This window comes from Sycon ciliatum, chromosome 1 (assembly GCF_964019385.1).
Source record: "Sycon ciliatum chromosome 1, ocSycCili1.1, whole genome shotgun sequence".
NCBI lineage: Eukaryota > Metazoa > Porifera > Calcarea > Leucosolenida > Sycettidae > Sycon > Sycon ciliatum.
This window is the reverse complement of record NC_088643.1, coordinates 29,578,642-29,601,161: the sequence shown is the minus strand read 5'-3', so window position 1 is coordinate 29,601,161 and position 22,520 is coordinate 29,578,642. Positions and strand designations below refer to the sequence as shown.

The following is a 22,520-nucleotide window of genomic DNA, read 5'->3' as shown; positions in this document are numbered from 1 at the left end:
GCAGTAGTGCTAAATTAGCACGGTACTACTCAGTGATGACTGATGTACCAGGTACAGATATGTCGCCATACACACATCACACACCACGCACACCACGCACACACACACACCACGCACACACACACACACACACACACACACACACACACACACACACACACACACACACACACACACACACACACACACACACACACACACACACACACACACACACACACACAAGGAACATGTCATATTCCCTTCACCATGTTCACTGGGCCTTGATTACCACAAAGAGGTTTTTTTTCAATCCAACATGCTTGCAGGATCATGTCGGGCCTGCAAGCAGCTAATCAAAGCACCCCACCCCACCACATCCCACCACACCACACCAACATGTTCAAACAAGTAAAAGTATCGGGTTTCCCCGCAGCTCAAATACATGCATTCAATTAATTTTTAGAATTGTATCAATTCTCCATATCCATAGATAATTTAACTTGCGGAGAATGTCACCTCAACAACAAAGCAGATTCAGAGAATAGATACGCAAAAGACACAACTGAGTAGGGAGACAAATAAGCCGGCAATAGAAAAGGTAAAAAAAAACAAAGACGATTCAGACACCACAAACAGTGGAGAAGGGTTCTTAGGATAAAATTCACCGATTTCGATACGAGCTTTTAGAGTTTGTTTTCTGTGCGAGTATTTTAAATATGTACACACGCACACACACGCACACACTACACACTGTTTATATCACACCCTGGTGTATAGAGAGGGGTGGAAAGAAAGAGAGAAAGGAAGAAAGCCTTTCGGAGAAAAAAAGGAAGGGGAAAGGAAGAGAAGTATAGAAAATAGAGCAGATTTCTAAAAAAACACTACAAACACTTCAAAACGGTTTCATGTGTCGTTTCTCAGATGGGTATACACGCACACGCACGCACGCACACAGACGCACGCACACAGACACACATGCACGCACGCACACAGACGCACACGCACGCACGCACACAGACGCACACGTCATGTTCTTCACACACAATTGTATTTACCAATCCGCCCTACACACGGGGCTACACACGGGGCTCACAGAACATATTAGAGAAATAATGTGAGAGGGCCTCACTGTCTGCAGCCAGTGCCTTATGTTCAGAATGATGATCAACCTGTTACGTCACACACACAACACACACAACACACAACAACACACACAACAACACACGGCACACAATGAAAATCAATCAACATTTTCCTTCTGGTACTGACAGTCAATTTTTTCTTGAGACTTTCCCCATTCACCTTCCTCAAACTACTGGCACTCTCTCTAAAATCAAGTTCATGGAGTCCACTAGCACTGTATAACATTTAAAAAAAGGGGACCTATGGATTCACCAAGGGTACATAAACCAGAATGTGCAACTCCGGGAGAATGAGCCAACGGTGAAGTTTTTGTTTTGTTTAGGTCATAGTGACTCATCTTTGCTGCACCTCACACAGGTTCACATGGTCATGTTACCGTATCACCATGGCAAGTTCTGCTGCGCGTTGCTGCTTGTCGTATGAATGGTGAAGAACGCACGCAAATTTCCCGTTGTCACCTTCGTGATGCAGTGGTTCGGTACTGAACGCTCCATTGAAAGTCGCACCCACTTCTTCGCCCTCGAAGTTTAGTGCAAAAAATGCGCGACTTACATTCGGAAAATACGGTACGGTACTTGACTGACACATGAGCTGACATGCATGCAGTGTACCAAATGTCAAATTCAAAATAGACAAAATTGGACAATTATTAGAATGATGGGAAACACTTGTAAGAGCTCATGCAGTGGAGGCAGGAGAGGCAGGAGAGTGTGTAGTAGAGTGTGTAGGAGAGTGTGTAGGAGAGTGTGTAGTAGAGTGTGTAGGAGAGTGTGTAGGAGAGTGTGTAGGAGAGTGTGTAGGAGAGTGTGTAGGAGAGTGTGTAGGAGAGTGTGTAGTAGAGTGTGTAGTAGAGTGTGTAGGAGAGTGTGTAGGAGAGTGTGTAGTAGAGTGTGTAGGAGAGTGTGTAGGAGAGTGTGTAGGAGAGTGTGTAGGAGAGTGTGTAGGAGAGTGTGTAGGAGAGTGTGTAGTAGAGTGTGTAGTAGAGTGTGTAGGAGAGTGTGTAGGAGAGTGTGTAGTAGAGTGTGTAGGAGAGTGTGTAGTAGAGTGTGTAGGAGAGTGTGTAGGAGAGTGTGTAGGAGAGTGTGTAGTAGAGTGTGTAGGAGAGTGTGTAGTAGAGTGTGTAGTAGAGTGTGTAGGAGAGTGTGTAGGAGAGTGTGTAGGAGAGTGTGTAGTAGAGTGTGTAGGAGAGTGTGTAGGAGAGTGTGTAGGAGAGTGTGTAGGAGAGTGTGTAGGAGAGTGTGTAGGAGAGTGTGTAGGAGAGTGTGTAGTAGAGTGTGTAGGAGAGTGTGTAGGAGAGTGTGTAGTAGAGTGTGTAGGAGAGTGTGTAGGAGAGTGTGTAGGAGAGTGTGTAGGAGAGTGTGTAGGAGAGTGTGTAGGAGAGTGTGTAGGAGAGTGTGTAGGAGAGTGTGTAGTAGAGTGTGTAGTAGAGTGTGTAGGAGAGTGTGTAGGAGAGTGTGTAGGAGAGTGTGTAGGAGAGTGTGTAGGAGAGTGTGTAGTAGAGTGTGTAGTAGAGTGTGTAGGAGAGTGTGTAGGAGAGTGTGTAGGAGAGTGTGTAGGAGAGTGTGTAGTAGAGTGTGTAGGAGAGTGTGTAGGAGAGTGTGTAGGAGAGTGTGTAGGAGAGTGTGTAGTAGAGTGTGTAGTAGAGTGTGTAGGAGAGTGTGTAGGAGAGTGTGTAGGAGAGTGTGTAGTAGAGTGTGTAGGAGAGTGTGTAGTAGAGTGTGTAGTAGAGTGTGTAGGAGAGTGTGTAGGAGAGTGGAGGCAGGAGAGTGTGTAGGAGAGTGTGTAGGAGAGTGTGTAGGAGAGTGTGTAGGAGAGTGTGTAGGAGAGTGTGTAGTAGAGTGTGTAGGAGAGTGTGTAGGAGAGTGTGTAGGAGAGTGTGTAGGAGAGTGTGTAGTAGAGTGTGTAGTAGAGTGTGTAGGAGAGTGTGTAGGAGAGTGTGTAGGAGAGTGTGTAGTAGAGTGTGTAGGAGAGTGTGTAGTAGAGTGTGTAGGAGAGTGTGTAGGAGAGTGTGTAGGAGAGTGTGTAGGAGAGTGTGTAGGAGAGTGTGTAGTAGAGTGTGTAGGAGAGTGTGTAGGAGAGTGTGTAGTAGAGTGTGTAGTAGAGTGTGTAGTAGAGTGTGTAGGAGAGTGTGTAGGAGAGTGTGTAGGAGAGTGTGTAGTAGAGTGTGTAGGAGAGTGTGTAGGAGAGTGTGTAGGAGAGTGTGTAGTAGAGTGTGTAGGAGAGTGTGTAGTAGAGTGTGTAGTAGAGTGTGTAGTAGAGTGTGTAGGAGAGTGTGTAGGAGAGTGTGTAGTAGAGTGTGTAGGAGAGTGTGTAGGAGAGTGTGTAGGAGAGTGTGTAGGAGAGTGTGTAGTAGAGTGTGTAGGAGAGTGTGTAGGAGAGTGTGTAGGAGAGTGTGTAGGAGAGTGTGTAGGAGAGTGTGTAGGAGAGTGTGTAGGAGAGTGTGTAGTAGAGTGTGTAGGAGAGTGTGTAGTAGAGTGTGTAGGAGAGTGTGTAGGAGAGTGTGTAGGAGAGTGTGTAGGAGAGTGTGTAGTAGAGTGTGTAGGAGAGTGTGTAGTAGAGTGTGTAGGAGAGTGTGTAGTAGAGTGTGTAGGAGAGTGTGTAGGAGAGTGTGTAGGAGAGTGTGTAGGAGAGTGTGTAGTAGAGTGTGTAGGAGAGTGTGTAGGAGAGTGTGTAGGAGAGTGGAGGCAGGAGAGTGTGTAGTAGAGTGTGTAGTAGAGTGTGTAGGAGAGTGTGTAGGAGAGTGTGTAGGAGAGTGTGTAGGAGAGTGTGTAGTAGAGTGTGTAGTAGAGTGTGTAGGAGAGTGTGTAGGAGAGTGTGTAGTAGAGTGTGTAGTAGAGTGTGTAGGAGAGTGTGTAGGAGAGTGTGTAGTAGAGTGTGTAGTAGAGTGTGTAGTAGAGTGTGTAGGAGAGTGTGTAGGAGAGTGTGTAGTAGAGTGTGTAGTAGAGTGTGTAGGAGAGTGTGTAGGAGAGTGTGTAGGAGAGTGTGTAGTAGAGTGTGTAGTAGAGTGTGTAGGAGAGTGTGTAGGAGAGTGTGTAGTAGAGTGTGTAGTAGAGTGTGTAGTAGAGTGTGTAGGAGAGTGTGTAGGAGAGTGTGTAGTAGAGTGTGTAGGAGAGTGTGTAGGAGAGTGTGTAGTAGAGTGTGTAGTAGAGTGTGTAGGAGAGTGTGTAGTAGAGTGTGTAGTAGAGTGTGTAGTAGAGTGTGTAGGAGAGTGTGTAGGAGAGTGGAGGCAGGAGAGTGTGTAGTAGAGTGTGTAGTAGAGTGTGTAGGAGAGTGTGTAGGAGAGTGTGTAGGAGAGTGTGTAGGAGAGTGTGTAGTAGAGTGTGTAGTAGAGTGTGTAGTAGAGTGTGTAGGAGAGTGTGTAGGAGAGTGTGTAGTAGAGTGTGTAGTAGAGTGTGTAGGAGAGTGTGTAGTAGAGTGTGTAGTAGAGTGTGTAGTAGAGTGTGTAGGAGAGTGTGTAGGAGAGTGGAGGCAGGAGAGTGTGTAGGAGAGTGTGTAGGAGAGTGTGTAGGAGAGTGTGTAGGAGAGTGTGTAGGAGAGTGTGTAGTAGAGTGTGTAGTAGAGTGTGTAGGAGAGTGTGTAGGAGAGTGGAGGCAGGAGAGTGTGTAGTAGAGTGTGTAGTAGAGTGTGTAGGAGAGTGTGTAGGAGAGTGTGTAGGAGAGTGTGTAGGAGAGTGTGTAGTAGAGTGTGTAGTAGAGTGTGTAGGAGAGTGTGTAGGAGAGTGTGTAGTAGAGTGTGTAGTAGAGTGTGTAGGAGAGTGTGTAGGAGAGTGTGTAGTAGAGTGTGTAGTAGAGTGTGTAGTAGAGTGTGTAGTAGAGTGTGTAGGAGAGTGTGTAGTAGAGTGTGTAGGAGAGTGTGTAGTAGAGTGTGTAGTAGAGTGTGTAGGAGAGTGTGTAGGAGAGTGTGTAGGAGAGTGTGTAGGAGAGTGTGTAGGAGAGTGTGTAGGAGAGTGTGTAGTAGAGTGTGTAGGAGAGTGTGTAGGAGAGTGTGTAGGAGAGTGTGTAGGAGAGTGTGTAGTAGAGTGTGTAGTAGAGTGTGTAGTAGAGTGTGTAGGAGAGTGTGTAGGAGAGTGTGTAGGAGAGTGTGTAGGAGAGTGTGTAGTAGAGTGTGTAGGAGAGTGTGTAGGAGAGTGTGTAGGAGAGTGTGTAGGAGAGTGTGTAGTAGAGTGTGTAGTAGAGTGTGTAGGAGAGTGTGTAGGAGAGTGTGTAGGAGAGTGGAGGCAGGAGAGTGTGTAGGAGAGTGTGTAGGAGAGTGTGTAGTAGAGTGTGTAGGGTAAAGAGAAGTACACTGTACATATACTTGCGTCCAAAGAAGTTTTCTGAGGAATCTAGACTGGGGAAGAGGGCGGCGTGTAGGCTGCCGCCGGCACTCCACACACTTCTTGGGTGAATTATTTGGTGAGAATTTTAGAGCTTTTGGGCAGTCTTCTTTTCTTTCCTTCGCACTACACTATATTATTTTCCTCCCTTCGCACTAAACCATTCTTTTCTTTCCTTCGCACTAAATGATTATTTCTTAGGGGAGACAAAGACAATTACACTGCCGATAGTCGTGGATTGAATGGAAATCAAATGGTAGACGTGGACACTTCAGCTGGAGAGAGAGAGAGAGAGAGAGAGAGAGAGAGAGAGAGGCTTTGGTGCAGTACTGACGCTTCCTTGTTCTGCTTGTCGATACGTAGGTAAGGCAGCAGGAAGGCTGGCAGAAACACAGGGTTCTAGCCAGGTCAAAATAGTGCGGGGGGGGGGGGGCATGGGAAACAGTCACTGAGCGCTGACTAGCTAACACAACTGGACAACACATACAAGGTGCCAGTCACATTTGAATGACGATGGAACGTGGATGTGGAGATGCTGGATGGGTGCCACACAGAGCCCAAACAAGACCTACAGCAATAAAAAAATACTATCGTGAGGAACATGTTTCCAAAGGAAGGGTTCTGCAATGCAAATACTGTTGCCACAGCTGCAAATCTGGCAGTCCTCACATTCAACCATGGTACAGTTACCCTTCTGAAAGTGCTGAGAGAGTTTGCCTGAAGAATGGGTCACTACACCGAAAACGCTCTTCAGTCCGAGGATGTACTCAGGATCCAGAAATCCCAGTCCAAGGCATCCGGCACAGAGAGGAGACAGGATGGGAGGAGGCTATTGTTGAGCAAGAAGGAGTATCTTATGGAGCAGGACAGTTTTGAGAGGTGTTCACTAGTAAGTAATGCCGGTGATGATATATACACTTGTCACGACATGACATGTGTGTATTTGTGTGTCTTTTCGCGGCCTTTTTAAAGGGGAAGTTAAGGCAAAAATTAAAATTTCACCAGTTGTAGTCTTCGGGGTGCTGAGTCGAATGGTCTTGGTCCGAGAAAGCTGAGACGCTCCCTTCCTACTTGAATCCCAATCGAACTCGCGCACTTCCACTGAAATTGGGTGACTGCGCCCTACTAGATGGGGATTTGTATGCAAAATGTCACTAAAAGCGCCATTTCGTTCTTATAAAAGCACGGATGACCCCGATTGGCCCATATGTTGTAGTCTTTTGGACGCTGAGTCGACTGGTTTTGGTCCGAAAAGGCTGCGATGCAGCGTTACTCCTTTATTCCCAATCGAACATGGTTGAACAAGCGGTCACGTGATCCTGCGTACACCAGTCACCTGGTCACCGTGCCTGCAGGGTACAACTTACTAGCCTGTTTGACCTTTTTTGGGTGCACTCCTGTCACTCGAGTTGAACCTTGGTGTGAAATTTGTCGCCTGCTGGCGTGGTGACCAGGTGATTTGGGCACCCAGGAGCACGTGACCGCTTCTTCAACCATGTTCGATTGGGAATAAAGGAGGAACGCTGCATCGCAGCCTTTTCGGACCAAAACCAGTCGACTCAGCGGCCAAAAGACTACAACATATGGGCCAATCGCGGTCATCCGTGCTTTTATAAGAACGAAATGGCGCTTTTAGTGACATTTTGCATACAAATCCCCATCTAGTAGGGCGCAGTCACCCAGTTTCGGTGGAAGTGCGCGAGTTCGATTGGGATTCAAGTAGGAAGGGAGCGTCTCAGCTTTCTCGGACCAAGACCATTCGACTCAGCACCCCGAAGACTACAACTGGTGAAATTTTAATTTTTGCCTTAACTTCCCCTTTAAACAACTATCCTCCACATTCCGCGCTTCAGCCCACTCTTTTCTCAAACAAGTCGTTTTAACCCTTTTACGGTCTCACATTTGAAAATCGATCACCGGTGATCGATTTTTCAAACTATCGTAACTCAGTCAATTTTCGAGCAAATTCGAACATCTAAATATCTAGGTTGAAGAGAAAGCTCCAGGCTATCCGTAGGAACAATCGCCGAAGCGATAGAGTGAACGGCTGCGATGCTACGAAGCTCGCAATCTGCGTCACGGCTCATTTGCGATTTGAGTGGGCAAGCTGGGTCTTGAGGACGGGTTTTTCCCTTTGCAGCTAGCTGTCGCCATAGAGACACGGATTCAAATGAGAGTATGGACTCGCAGCACTCCTCACAAAAAATGTGAGCTCAAAGTGAGCAAGGAGAGGGAAATGGCTGTTGAATCTTGTTTCTCGTCGTGAATCAAGCACTGAGGCGATGTCGCTGCGCTGCAGCGCTGGATCCACGGCACGCTTGGTGTCGAATTGTAGCTTGGCGTGTTGCTCGTGTCCAGAGCTTTCCAGAGAGCCCAAGATCATGAGAATCAGCGAAGGGAAACTGAAGTTCTGGATGAATCAAGGTACGAAATTGTTGAATTCTGTAAATAGCCTCATTTTGACTGGATTCTGAGACCGTGAAAGGGTTAAAAACATTCTGTAACCAGAAGACCAGCCAATGCAGAACAGACATACCAGCCAATGCAGAACAGACATACCTGAGCTGGGCGACCAAAAATTCCATTTGCCCTTCTATTTCAACTACAACACAGTATTGCTTCGGTTCCATTTTCATCAACATCTACACCCGACTACCAGCCATTATAAAAATGAAAGCTCACAAGGCACTCACAAGGCACTGGTAATACTTACCAGCATCTTGCCGGGGAAAACCGTGCGGATAAGGGCAATGTCTTCCTCATATCTGTGCCAGTCAACACTTTTACTAGAATGGCCGTCAGGTCTGCCTAGTTGATTCTGTGCACGGAACAATAGTATGTAGAGATGTTAGAGATGTTGTCACAGGGTCACGAACAAAATTAATACTCGCTAAGGGTCCAGAAGTACTGCACACATACCATTACGCGTATAGCAACTGTCTCCACGGGCAGGTAACCAAAATCACCCCCACAGCATACACATACGTATAAAACTATAAACGCACGCGCACGCACACACACAAACACACTAGGGCTGAAACAAATATACCGAATATTCGTTAACCTTCGATAAGGATTATATTCTTCATGTTCGTTTAGCTAAACGAATATTCGAATGATTCGTTCTGTATGGAAAATGGGTACTGTGTGCATGACAAAATGACAGGACTTGAAAAAGTGCTGTCCTTTCGCATTGCTGTGTAGTGTTTGGACTGATTACAGGCGCACGGATGCACGTCATCTGATATGATATCATATCAGTTCCATGTGCGGCATGGAGGGGGTAGCTGACGAATGTCGACCATAGCTGGTACAGAATTTTGCTCGTGCAAAAATACAATAAAGCCCGGACAGCAAATCACGAAAATTGAACAACATATTCGCACGTTCGTTCGTTATGATAAAGAAGGTTCGTTAAAAACACACACACACACTTCCACATGTGCCCATCGCAGAAGTGATGATAGCGAAAAAGATATGTAACAATGTTTGACATAGCAACTTGTTCTGGTATTACACCATTCAACAGCTTGCAAGGCTGATGAATTGACCACCACTAATGTTAGACTGATCTATACCACACAGCTGATTGAAGTGGCTTTTTCTCGCCAAGCGAATCCCTACTTTTTGGTCTTTTTTAATTTTTTCCCCGCACACACATCACACCACATACTCCGGCATGCCCTGGCTGTTGGTAATCACCCAGGAGAATGAAAGAAAAGTCAAGAGGAGTCTGAGAAAGAGAAGAAAGACGTGTGTGACCATAATCGTCGGGAATTGAACCCGCAACCTCTCACATACCACTGCACCATATGGGACCCCCCCCCCCCCCACACACACACGTATGCATGAACAATGCAGGTGTGTGCCGTACCAATGATGGGAACATGACATGACCAGGTTCACTTAGTATTCCAAATGGACCATTAGCTACAAGGTCTTGTTCATTTGCAGGAATATCACTCAACATCAAGGACTGGTTCTGCACAAAGACAATGACAAAGACAAAAAACAAAGACAGACAGACAGACGGACAGACAGACAGACAGACAGAGAATACAGAAACAATTTAGTAGAGAGTCATGTGTGAAACTGGATGAGTGTAAAAGCCACTGACATGTTTCGCCAAACAAGGGCAACGAATGTGGTACAGACACAGGGATGGCATTTCCCTAGAGTGGACTAGTAACTTACCACCACCACCACCACCAGCACCAGCACCACCACCACCACCACCAGCAGCAGCAGCAGCAGCAGCAGCAGCAGCAGCAGCAGCAGCAGCAGCAGTATATACTGTGTACTGCTGGTGTACTACTTCAAAGGTCCTCTAGAATCTCTAGAATCTCTAGAATAAATCTAGAATCTGATATGCTGCAGCTAAGCTCTTGGCCATCTAGTAACTCAGAAACTTCAACACCGCATTGTCCTCTTGAGGCCGGGAGAGGTATAAAGGCGACTGCACGAGGCCCACTATACAACTGATGGTGCGGTTAAAAAGGCCGTGCTTACCTGTTGTTCAAGTGGAGATTGTGTCACTTCCGCCTTAGGTACGCAGATAGGAGATTCACTGCTTGGTAACAGAGCTGAAAACAGGCTCGATGTCCTGTCATCTGCATTTAGTTCTGGCAGCCTGCACAAAGACAGAGCGAGAGAGAGAGAGAGAGAGAGAGAGAGAGAGAATTGAAATCGATTAATTGAACAAAGTAACAACCCCCGCCCCTTCCACTTTCCAGTCTCTGTACCATTATTCATTACCTACACCAAGAACAAGCAAGTGAGCTGAAGTAAGCTAAAGTTCAGCATGGGATCCAACAAGATCTGCTTAAAAGCATGTGCGCACAAGGGTAGGATAGCAAGAGGCAATGATGCAAGAGAAGACACAAGGGTAGGATAGCAAGAGGCAATGATGCAAGAGAAGACACAAGGGTAGGATAGCAAGAGGCAATGATGCAAGAGAAGACACAAGGGTAGGATAGCAAGAGGCAATGATGCAAGAGAAGACACAAGGGTAGGATAGCAAGAGGCAATGATGCAAGAGAAGACACAAGGGTAGGATAGCAAGAGGCAATGATGCAAGAGAAGACACAAGGGTAGGATAGCAAGAGGCAATGATGCAAGAGAAGACACAAGGGTAGGATAGCAAGAGGCAATGATGCAAGAGAAGACACAAGGGTAGGATAGCAAGAGGCAATGATGCAAGAGAAGACACAAGGGTAGGATAGCAAGAGGCAATGATGCAAGAGAAGACACAAGGGTAGGATAGCAAGAGGCAATGATGCAAGAGAAGACACAAGGGTAGGATAGCAAGAGGCAATGATGCAAGAGAAGACACAAGGGTAGGATAGCAAGAGGCAATGATGCAAGAGAAGATTCACAGAAAATGATAATACTCTACTAATGGGAAGAGCATTATTGCGAGAAAAGTCACAAGTATGACTTAGATATTGATGCTTAGGCCCTCATCAGACTACATACATAGAAAATCCAGTACAAAATCACATAAAACCTAAAAGGCAACATTTTTCCATGCCTGCATTCAGACTACACATTTTGCATGCAATATACAGGCAACCTTTGACCCTACGAAATTTTGCAAAGGGCCTGGGATGTGTGAAAGCAGCGGACAGTCGTACCCGGGTACAAAGTTCGTACAACTGCCTGGTGAAAGTACGATAAATGCAGGAAAGTTGCCTTGTACAAGGGTTGGCCGCCTGCCTGAAATGATTGGGCAGCTTTTTAGGCTTCCCGCCAGATTCTTGTTGTTGTCTTGGAAACTTCTATGTAAATGTGACTTATAGGCTGTTTTGTACCTAGTCTGAAGAGGGCCTTAGCTAGCTTTGCATGCTTGCAAACACAATGCATCATATTACCTTGAGGCGGCGTTATCCGTTACATCTTCGCCGCCACTCTTATAGGGTGCGGGCATACGAAGAGGAGGAAATTCAAAACTTTCACGGGTGGTCGAGGTAGACTTGCTCTATTCAACATAAGACCAGATAGATAGACCAGATAGCAGGTAGATAGACCAGGCACAGAAAAACAATACACAATACTGACTGTTTACACAATATCGAAGCATATCCACTTTCCAATAGTGTATGTGTGCGTGTGTGTGTGTGTATGTGTGCGTGTTGCCTAAAAGCATGTACCAGCTAGTTTAACTTACCCTACAAAGAGCAGGGGCATGATGTTGAAGACCCACAGCAACGAGTGACAGATCCAAACCACCGGCGCAAAACAACAAGCAAGGACAGGACACAATTTAATAACAACGGTGCAGCATCTCCTGTTGCAGGTCTAAAGTACCACTGGCCAATGTATCAGACAAAGCAACAACAGAGAGGTTCAGTGACTTGTTTGTTTCATACACAAAAAGTCCATGAGTCAGGTCTGGGTGAGTCTTGTGGATATCTCGTATATGTATATTGGATTCGATCCCACGAGTCCGGGCTGTTAGGTTCGGTAAGTGGCTCCGAGATCGCACTGCCCCGAGTAAGGATACACCACAAGTTGGCACAACAAAACAAGAAGTACGATCTAGTACCCGTATATTTTTTACACCTGTAAACATTTCCGCAAACTACCACTATCTCAAACTAAGTTTCTCACGAAAAAACGGACATTAGGCGAGACCAAAATAAAATCGAGATTCCCAGCAGGACCCATGTGAAATTGGTGCGGATGAGCGAATTTTTTATTTTATTTATTTTTTCCTATGTACCGTAGTGTCTTGTATTCAAGCGTATCTCATAATATAGATATAGAATAATAGACGCCTGTTTTGAATAGAAGCCTGATTTTCAAGACAATACACAATTCAAACGAGAAACAAAATCGATTTTGCTACGTGTACGAGTCACTGAACCTCCCTAATGTTGTCGGTTTCATCAGAAGAGAGTCAGCCGTGTTCCACAAGCTGTTTAGCCCATTCTTATCAGTGGCACAGTACAGGTGATTGGGAAATGCATATACCAGAGTCAAAAGCAGCCCTGCATCTACAACAAAGACAGATGCAGGTGAACGTTAATGATAGATAGTGTAAAATAATGGAATTCGTCCAAAACAAGACTAGAAGTACGAAGTATTGTGGACAAGTACATGTAGTACAGAATTGAGCAACTGGACGGGAGTTTCAAGACCGCAGACAAACAGACAGCGCTCGTTCAGTGTTGACATTGCCGGTTCACATGAACTGTGCCTCAATGCCCCCTTCCCACAATGTCATGTTGATTCTGTGCGCACAATACTGATTTACAGCTGCAAATGCAATACACATTAAGCACTAGCTAGTGGCTACTGTAGACATAGTTCACCGTATATGCACAGTGAACAGCACGAGCAGCATGAGCAGATGTACCTTGGTTTGCTTGCTGTGCTGCTGGACGGTGTTACAGCGGCGGATGTGGCCACAGCTGCCCGGCGGTCCCCCATATAACCATCCATAGCGACTGGGGCAGCACGAGACGAAACATGGCACTTTGGACTGTGCAAGATGGAACAGCAACAGCAACAGCAACAGCAACAGTAGTATTGCTTAGATACTAATAGATAGTACAATGAGATATACTCAGATATTGGTTCAACCCTTTCGCTTCCGGGCATCTGACAGTGACAAAGTGCACTGTACTCACTGCCAGGATCAGCCGAAGAGCACACCTGCCCCACTGCCAAGCGGTTTACCTCCTGCTCAGACAATCAAAAAGGCAACTTCCAGTAAGAGAGAGAGAGAGAGAGAGAGAGAGAGAGAGAGAGAGAGAGAGAGAGAGAGAGAGAGAGAGATAGAGAGAGACAGAGAGAGATAGAGAGAGAGATGGAGGGACGGAGAAATTAACTAGACCAGGAAGCAGTGGAATGATAAAGTATGTGTATGTGTATAATGTAAAGACATACCTGAAGAGATTAATTTTGGTCTCCTTTGTGAAAGCAACCACCACAGTCAAGTCACAGTTTGCCATTTGGACACTGCCGACTCGGTGGGCATCATCTACAGGTTGGAAAGACAAACAGAAAGACACAATTACACAATTAACCCACATGCATGCACCTGCCACCGCACACCCAAGTGTGCGTGCACACACCCGCTAGGCCTTGTGGCCAAGCATAATAATTATTATGTATACACACGCATACACACGCATGTATTCCACATTGCAATATGCTTGCAAAACTTGCAAGCACCAGCACACCAAGCATAGAACCTAGTTGTGGGGGTTTGCCATTATCTTTTTTCACATTTGTCACCCTTTGAAATATCACCAATGATAGCAAATTGCCGTGTTAGCAAGAGCCATTGGGCACAACAAGCCAATGCATGGCTCATAATTCTTATCGCCTCATAACGCGCACAGCACGGCAATTTGTAACAAGCACAATTGGCAAACATGTCACCCGTCAACAGCAAACGGGTACATCGTTACAAACATGGTGCCCCGGCAAACTCAACGGGAACGCACCAGTACAAACACAGCCCCGGCAACAGCAAACGGGTACGCCGTTACAAACATGGTGCCCCGGCAACAGCAAACGGGAAGACACCAGTACAAACACGGCCCCTTATCATACTCAATTACTCATCCAGCAACCAGACATTCATCGCTAAGAGTTGGTTCGACATGAAGTTACAAAATGCAAGAAAATGCACTGTGTCCTTCCACTTCAAGTTCCCAAGCAGTAGTATTCTCAAGCACTATTACCTATGTAAGCATACTTTACACATTAGAGAGATTAAGAAGATACACTCGACCTGAAGGCAAATGCATGTGTCTGCGCACCCAGGTCCAGGAATCACACATGTTGCATGTCCGGTAATACGAAACAAAGTACTTGCATGTCCGGTAATACGAAACAAAGAACTAATTACTTGCATGTGTGTGGGTTGGCAAGCGAACCCACACAAATAAACAAACCTACACAAAACAACAACACGTGTGCGTTTACGAAATATTTCTCGGACAATGATGAGAATGCAAGAAACTGCCAAAAAACTTACTCAGACATGGCCCTACGCGAGTGAGGCCTCACGCATGTGTGGGTTCAGGTGCCACGGCCTACGTGGCTGGACCTTTCGGTGATTGGACCCGCTACATGTGTGGCCTGCATCATAATCTCTCTATTGCCTTTAAAGGGGAAGTTAAGGCAAAAATTAAAATTTCACCAGTTGTAGTCTTCGGGGTGCTGAGTCCAATGGTCTTGGTCCGAGAAAGCTGAGACGCTCCCTTCCTACTTGAATCCCAATCGAACTCGCGCACTTCCACCGAAACTGGGTGACTGCGCCCTACTAGATGGGGATTTGTATGCAAAATGTCACTAAAAGCGCCATTTCGTTCTTATAAAAGCACGGATGACCGCCATTGGCACATATGTTGTAGTCTTTTGGACGCTGAGTCGACTGGTTTTGGTCCGAAAAGGCTGCGATGCAGCGTTCCTCCTTTATTCCCAATCGAACATGGTTGAAGAAGCGGTCACGTGCTCCTGGGTGCCCAAATCACCTGGTCACCACGCCAGCAGGCGACAACTTTCACACCAAGGTTCAACTCGAGTGACAGGACTGCACCCAAAAAAGGTCAAACAGGCTAGTAAGTTGTACCCTGCAGGCACGGTGACCAGGTGACTGGCGTACGCAGGAGCACGTGACCGCTTGTTCAACCATGTTCGATTGGGAATAAAGGCGGAACGCTGCATCGCAGCCTTTTCGGACCAAAACCAGTCGACTCAGCGTCCAAAAGACTACAACATATGGGCCAATCGCGGTCATCCGTGCTTTTATAAGAACGAAATGGCGCTTTTAGTGACATTTTGCATACAAATCCCCATCTCGTAGGGCGCAGTCACCCAGTTTCGGTGGAAGTGCGCGAGTTCGATTGGGATTCAAGTAGGAAGGGAGCGTCTCAGCTTCCTCGGACCACGACCATTCGACTCAGCACCCCGAAGACTACGACTGGTGAAATTTTAATTTTTGCCTTAACTTCCCCTTTAAGAACTGGTAGTAGTAGTTAGTATCATTCAGAACATGATCTAGCCTACCCCCTACAGTAGAGCCAGTGTAGCAGGACACAGTGTATAAGCTGGGTACGTGCACTACTTACAGTCACTGAGCAGATCATCAAAAACAGCATTGGAATCCTCAACGCTGTCAACACACAGATACACACACACATACACACACACACACATACACACACACACACACACACACACAATAGTTCAAATAAAAACCGTGAAGGGAACGAGATACACACACAGAAATACACACACGCGTGTGCGCACACACGCGCTCTCACATACATACACACACACACACACACACACGAGAACAAACGCACACACAGATGTGCAAGCACCATAGTGCTTACATGCACAACATAGTGTGTAGTGTGTGTACACCGCAAAGGGTTTAACCCTTAAACACACACACACTGCAGGCCCGATAGAAGCAGTTTGAAAGTGATTATCCTAGTACCAGTAGCCACCCCGCAGCTTCCACCACCCCAGAACAAACCACATGAAGAACTGGTGTGCTGCAGTCCACAGTGATATAGGTATGTGCAGAAGTTATGCTGTAGAACTGGTATGCTGCAGTCCACAGTGATATAGGTATGTGCAGAAGTTATGCTGTAGTTCATGTTATACTGTAGTTCATGTGCATACGTTTCAGACATTTCTCAAGGATGACCCGAGATGAAAAATGGTCAGGCAAGGCCTGAAAGCGCGACATAGTCTGATGGCCCTATACCGGTACTGGTACATTACATGCACATAGAACAAGAAACACATACACACACGTTACTAACCTATACGTTGCTTCCATGTCTGGATTGGCTCGAGTCAAGCGAAAGACTGGCATGGATTTCACCATACACGTCGTAGCCTTCAGTATATCGCAAAGTCCCACGTACGCTTTAAAGTGGTGCCATGTGTCGCCAGGTGTCTTGTTTTTTCTGCACATCAATATGAAAAAGAACGAATTCATAAACAGCTCATGCAGCAAAACTGAAAACGCATAGACAGGGTCTGTAAGTTGTGCTGGCTACTATGTGTAGAGTGATGTGTGTAGAGTGATGTGTGTAGAGTGATGTGTGTAGAGCAAGTAGAGTACTGTGGCTACAGAGTGGCACTAGTAACCTCTTGCCAACACGGCCGACATTGCACAGTGATGTCACTTGGCTTGAAACACATACACACATCTAGTACCAGCAGTTTGCTTTCCCAAATCACAGCCGATGGCATCCATTTGGTGCTTGAAATTTTTCATTCTCACAATGGCCTGTTGTTGTTGTTGTTGTTGTTGTTCAAATCTTTATTCTTACGATAGTTGTTGTTGTTGTCGTCGTCGTCGTTGCTGTTGCTTTTCGGAACCAATTGCATGCAAGCACACACTTCACAATTTCTTTTAGGCATACCACATACATAACCTGTTGCATGTGAAACACACACGCACATACATGCACACACACACACACACACACACACACACACACACACACACACACACACACACACACACACACATACACACACATACGCATGCATGCGCGCGCGCACACACACACACACACACACACACACACACACACACACACACACACACACATGCATACACACACATGCATACACACGCACGAACACACACTGATGTGTCCAACCACGGCACTCACTATTCAATACAACATATAGAGTCTGGATAATATAAACGTATTATGCCACAGTGCCAGTGTAGCAGTCACTGGATGTGTGTTAGTGTAAGGAAAGGCCAGTCATGTGTCAGTCATGTGCATACTTTGGAGACAGTATTACTCTCCAGATCTCCAGCAACCTCTCGTCCTGGTCCAGCACAACAAGAAGAAAAAACACCAGAACAAACAATAAGAAACAGAAAAAGTGATACACACAGGGAGAAAGTGATACACACAGGGAGAAAGTGATACACACAGGGAGAAAGTGATACACACAAGGAGAAAGAGATGGACTCATAGCCAGACAGATCAGCAAAGATAAAGAGGATCAGACAAATAGTGAAAAGACATGATTTACAAATACAATTTCGATCCTTGCTGTCACTGCCTAGCCTGTATACGATGTGCTGTGCTGTGCTGTGTGTGTGTGTGTGTGTGTGTGTGTGTGTGTGTGTGTGTGTGTGTGTGTGTGTGTGTGTGTGTGTGTGTGTGTGTGTGTGTGTGTGTGTGTGTGGTGCTAGTGAAGCTTTTATCAGATCCACTCTGATTTAGCCACTCACACTAGTAGCAAATATTACCTTCACTGGGGGCAGGGGTAACTGCAGTTGGATCCCGGGACGGATACCTGATGCCGTCAATCCTTTTTCTGCACCTTGTCCTCACCCACTTACTGAGGTGTGGTGAGCCCATAAGTGGGATCATTTTCAAGTCCACCCAGAGTTTTGGGGATTTCAGGGGGTGTCGGCCGTTGGGCGGTTCAATAACCAATTGAGTCATCTTTCCAAGATTCCTTTTGAGTCTCTCTCCCCTCTCCCGGGGGGACTCACGTGACCAGTTTTGGCAGTGAGCAACAAGTACAGTGTGTGTGTGTGTGTGTGTGTGTGTGTGTGTGTGTGTGTGTGTAGTTGCAAAGGGCGCTGGCATTGTATGGATACTGCCCTGTCAGAACTCATACTTGTATTCAACTTACTGTGCCAATTCGAACACCAGCTGCCAGTGTGAGCATCTTGCTGGCCTTCGGGGATACTTCGCTGCTTAGCCATTCTACTAGACGTTGCGGCAACTTGGGCATACCCATAAACTGCAGTAGTCAGCGAAACATGTACACACGGTCACACATGTACACACCCATGTACATACGCACATACATATGCACACATGCACTCGTGCGCACACACACACACAACGCGAAAACACATGCTAAGCAAAGTAACAGCATGGCTAATGGCTAGAAAGCAATGTATAGCTCTCTGGAACAATATTTAGAGAGCGTGTACATGTAGCAGTATACACAGGGTCTAGAACACTGAGAACAATGAATCTTCAACTCAGAATACAAGTTTTTCAGAGAATGTCCTGTGATGTGTGCCAGGAGCATACCCAACACACACACACACATACACGCACACACACACACCTCAGACATGCCCATCGCAGAAGCGATGATAGCGAACAGCTATGTTAGACATAGCAACTTGTGCTGGGATTACACCATTCAACAGCTTGCAAGGCTGATGAATTGACCGCCACTATTTTTAGCCTCGTATCCACCACACAGCTGTTTGAAGTGACTTTTTCTGGCCAGTGAATCCCTATTTTTCTTTTTTTTTCCTACACACACACCACACCACATACTCCGGCATACACCGGCTGTTGGTAACCACCCAGGAGAATGAAAGAAAAGTCAGGAAGAGTCCGAGAAAGAGAAGAAAGACGTGTGCGACCATGATCGTCGGGAATTGAACCCGCAACCTCTCGATTGGAAATCGACTGCACATACCACTGCACCATATGGGACACACACACACACACACAGGCACACACACACACACACACGCGCGCACACACAGAGTTACTGACCCACTCTTTCTTGGAATTGCCTGTGACGGGTGCAGAGCACGGTGTCCGGGTACTGCCATAAGCAGCCCAGCTATGGAGTAGTATATGTGCAATCTACGCAGAACAAAACAAGATGCAATAAGACACATCGCCACAATGAATAAACCAGTACATGCCAAAAGCTTCCCATACATCAATCTCAGGCAGACATGCCCATACCAGTGTGGCCGGCACAATACAGTGGCACTCAAGTTATTAACTTATGCACCTCGTGACCCGTGTTGTACAAGAAAGTAATATTCAGAGCTAGGTAAATTCCTTGCACAGCCTATGCCTATGCAGTCCACTACTACTTCAGCAAGACTGCGTGAAACTTGGCTTGCTGCCTGAAATGATCAATTTCTCAAGACAAATGGCACCTGCTGAGAAAAAAATTTGAAGAAGAAGCGGTGAACTACAAAACGGCAGTGTGGAAGCCGATAAACCCATCAACGCTGATTGTCATGGTGCAGGAGCCAACTACATATAGTTGTAGTGATCTCAGTCATGGCCTGCCTCCTTTCCACAATGTTCTACAAAAGATACAATGGAGGACAAACTCGGCTAGTGCTCGTAAAAAGTCGGTTCAGATAAGACTATGATGAGGATAGTAGCATTAGCATTGCCACTCTTGTCACTTCATGATGCGAATCAGGATTCCACAGCACTGCACAGGCTTAATACTCATGTTATAGCTTTAACACTACCTGCCTACCGTAAATGCCCGTCAATACGCCTACCCAGTATAACGCCCACTACCCGTGTACGCGCCCAGTTGCCCAGTGTCAACACTCTTGTCTCATGTTTTAGTCCACCTCCGTGTAAACGCCCATGGGCAAAAGCACAGGCCCAGTACACAGTGCAGTGCATGCACAGCTCCACATGCATGCACGGTACTGTGTACATGACATTGTACTCATGAGTCATGTACTGTAGTATAACTTAGTGTACAGTACACTGTGCTAACCTTATACGTACCTGTAGTAGTAGGGCATGATGTGAAACCTAGTTTGATTTCACTTATCCGAAATAGCGCCCGGGCCCAAATTGACGCCCCTGTTCCTGACCTTCACTAACGTTTCCGCTCAGGGCCTTATTACGGTACCTACCTACCTACCCACAATGTACTACAGTAAATATCGGATACAACGTGCCCCTTTGATTTTCGAAAATTTATCACTATATCCGGTGCATCACTATAGCCGATTTGCATGTTTGACCGACACATGGCACATGACTGCACATGAAATGATGCGTACACGCTGGAAAAAGCATGCTGAAAGTGCATGCATGCTCCGCGGACTGTGTACCGGTGCATGACACAGAGCAGTGCATGGCAGTGCAGTACGAGTACAGACTGTACATGTACTAGAACTTCGATACATCATGTGGCATGGCTGCTTCTTCAGCGTGTTCTCCAAAAAAAAAGCCTGATCCGTACTCGCGTACTCGGTGTCCAACGAGTTGCGTAGAGCCAGACATGAGTGGCTGTGTACGTGAGTTCGCAACATCATCGTGAGAGGCAACACAGCCAGAAACGGACAAAAAGCGTGCAGAAAGATACAGAAAAGGACAATACCATACAAAGGGAGCGAGAGGTAGCGCAGCCAGAAAAGGACATGTGCATACAGAAACGGACAAGAGCATACAAAGGGAGCACATTGCAAGGGGTAGCACAGCCAGAAACGGACATGTGTGTGCAGGTAAAATAATGGGTTGGTGCAAAAAGAGATCATGAGTACGTCGAAAAAAACAATTGTTTTGTGATCATCACTCTTGATCATTATATGCGATATTTTCCTGTACATTTGATATGGTTTGCTTCCTGAAGTCCATCACAATAAGCGATATATCGGTATAGCCGATAATAGTGTATTATAGTGATATTTTAGCTGTATTTTTTTTCTGATTTGATTTTGATTTTGACGTGTTCTATCACTATAACCGGTATATCATTATATCCGGTCACTTTATAAACGATACTTACTGTACATGTATCCTGTGGTCACTGAGTACCGTAAAAGGGAATTCTCTTCAGTGGACGAATCTTTTTGATTAACTGTTACACCCGAAAGTCATGTTCCTCTGCCGGCGAACAATACAAGTCACATTGCTACCTCAGTATACTATACACGGTGATTATTCCCCGGTTTTTTGGTCTTTTCCCATTTGCAACTCCCTCAAACTAATGAATATCCGAGTCCATTCTTTAATGAATATCAGCACTATAATCCGGGAAAAAGAATTGTGGCCACTGCTCAAATCGTGAGCTCCCACTTTTCATTCCAGAATAGCGATTCCCATTGCAGTACAATACTATCTACAGCCGATGAGATGTTTCTATTAAGTGGTGACATCACTCTCGCAATCCCAATCAGGGGCGTCGGAAGGTATTTTAGTGTGGTACGGTCAGCCATCTGAAGTACTCGTGGTGGAGGGATGGCTGAGCCGAAAATTTTGGAAATTTACAGCCTAAATCAGTGCATTTTATTGATCCACGGAGTACTTGGGGAAAATAGTGGTACGGTCAATACCGTAGTGACCGTACCGTGTGCGACGCCCCTGCCAATCTTGTTCGTATTCTCCTCCTGTCCAACACGACCAAACTGCATTCAGAAAATCATCATCTGCATTCGCAATTTGCCTTTTCTTACGTACATGCACTACAAATGATTCATTCTGGTCTGATTTGTGTTACTATCAGCCAGCTACATGTACACGTAGTACCTACACAATCACACAGGTCAGATGATTTGTTTACTCATTTATACCGCCCCTGTTCAACTGCGATTGGCATCAGGCTTGCAGCCCCGGGAGTCTACTCCTGGACACAAGACTGACCCACACTGACCCACAGTACATGTAGCTGTGAACAATGACATACCAGTAGCCCAACACACAGATTGGCAGTGGTCGCTGAACAGACAAAATTCAAAGCTGTTCCTACAACTTACAGTTTCGTTGAAACGTTTCACATAACGCTCAGAGTCCTTGATTGCTTGTGTTTTGGACGCCATAGTTATCTTGTCGACAGGCTTTCTCTTCCGAGAAAACTCCTAACTAGCTGAGCGCAGAACAGCGACAAGAATGGGGTCTGCAAGTTCACATTGCTTGACCAATGTTGATATGCCCACTGCCGAATCACAGGTCGACAATGAGCCGAGGAAGCCACGCGGCTAGATTTCGCACGGAATCATAAGCTGTCGTGGAAGAGCGCGAGGCGCGCCGGGATTGGCCGTGAAGACGGCACCACGCAGAGGAGAATTCTCTAGACTCTACTGCACTTCGGGCCGAGGAGGCAATCAAGGGTCTATTTTACACAAAGGTGGAAATCTCCACCTATTTGCTGTCAGCTCCGCTAGCCAAGGTTTCTACGGTCGATGGAAGAATGATGAGGCCACGCTAGGATAAAAATGTGTTGTGACTTGATTTGAGGGTGGGTGATTGAGATGACAACTAGGAAACTTCAGCAAAGCTAACAAGAACGAGCACGAATGACTTTGTTTCTATTTTGACTGAAACAATAACTG

General features: G+C 46.1%; 1 protein-coding gene across 1 annotated transcript; it reads right to left on the bottom strand.

The window, feature by feature from the left end:
• Window positions 1–391: 391 nt before the first annotated feature.
• LOC135821939 (uncharacterized) lies at window positions 392–22,520 on the bottom strand. Its single transcript, XM_065334907.1, has 13 exons — window positions 21,945–22,520; window positions 18,973–19,065; window positions 18,083–18,193; window positions 17,217–17,260; window positions 16,231–16,377; window positions 15,526–15,569; window positions 13,331–13,424; window positions 12,798–12,923; window positions 11,311–11,418; window positions 9,950–10,070; window positions 9,315–9,422; window positions 8,154–8,258; window positions 392–1,151 (listed from the first exon to the last, which is right to left on the bottom strand). Exons 1-13 carry the CDS (start codon window positions 22,005–22,007, stop codon window positions 1,059–1,061), a joined length of 1,257 nt encoding a protein of 418 aa, XP_065190979.1. The 5' UTR covers window positions 22,008–22,520; the 3' UTR covers window positions 392–1,058.

Bases quoted from the DNA above. Each gene is read 5' to 3' on its own strand.
- LOC135821939 (XM_065334907.1), bottom strand. From the start codon at position 22,007: ATGGCGTCCAAAACACAAGCAATCAAGGACTCTGAGCGTTATGTGAAA. The intron at 10,071-11,310 runs GTAATATGATGC...GTCTTTGTGCAG, and splicing joins ACGGATAACGCCGCCTCAAG to GCTGCCAGAACTAAATGCAG. The intron at 8,259-9,314 runs GTACGGCACACA...TTCCGTGCACAG, and splicing joins ATGTCATGTTCCCATCATTG to AATCAACTAGGCAGACCTGA.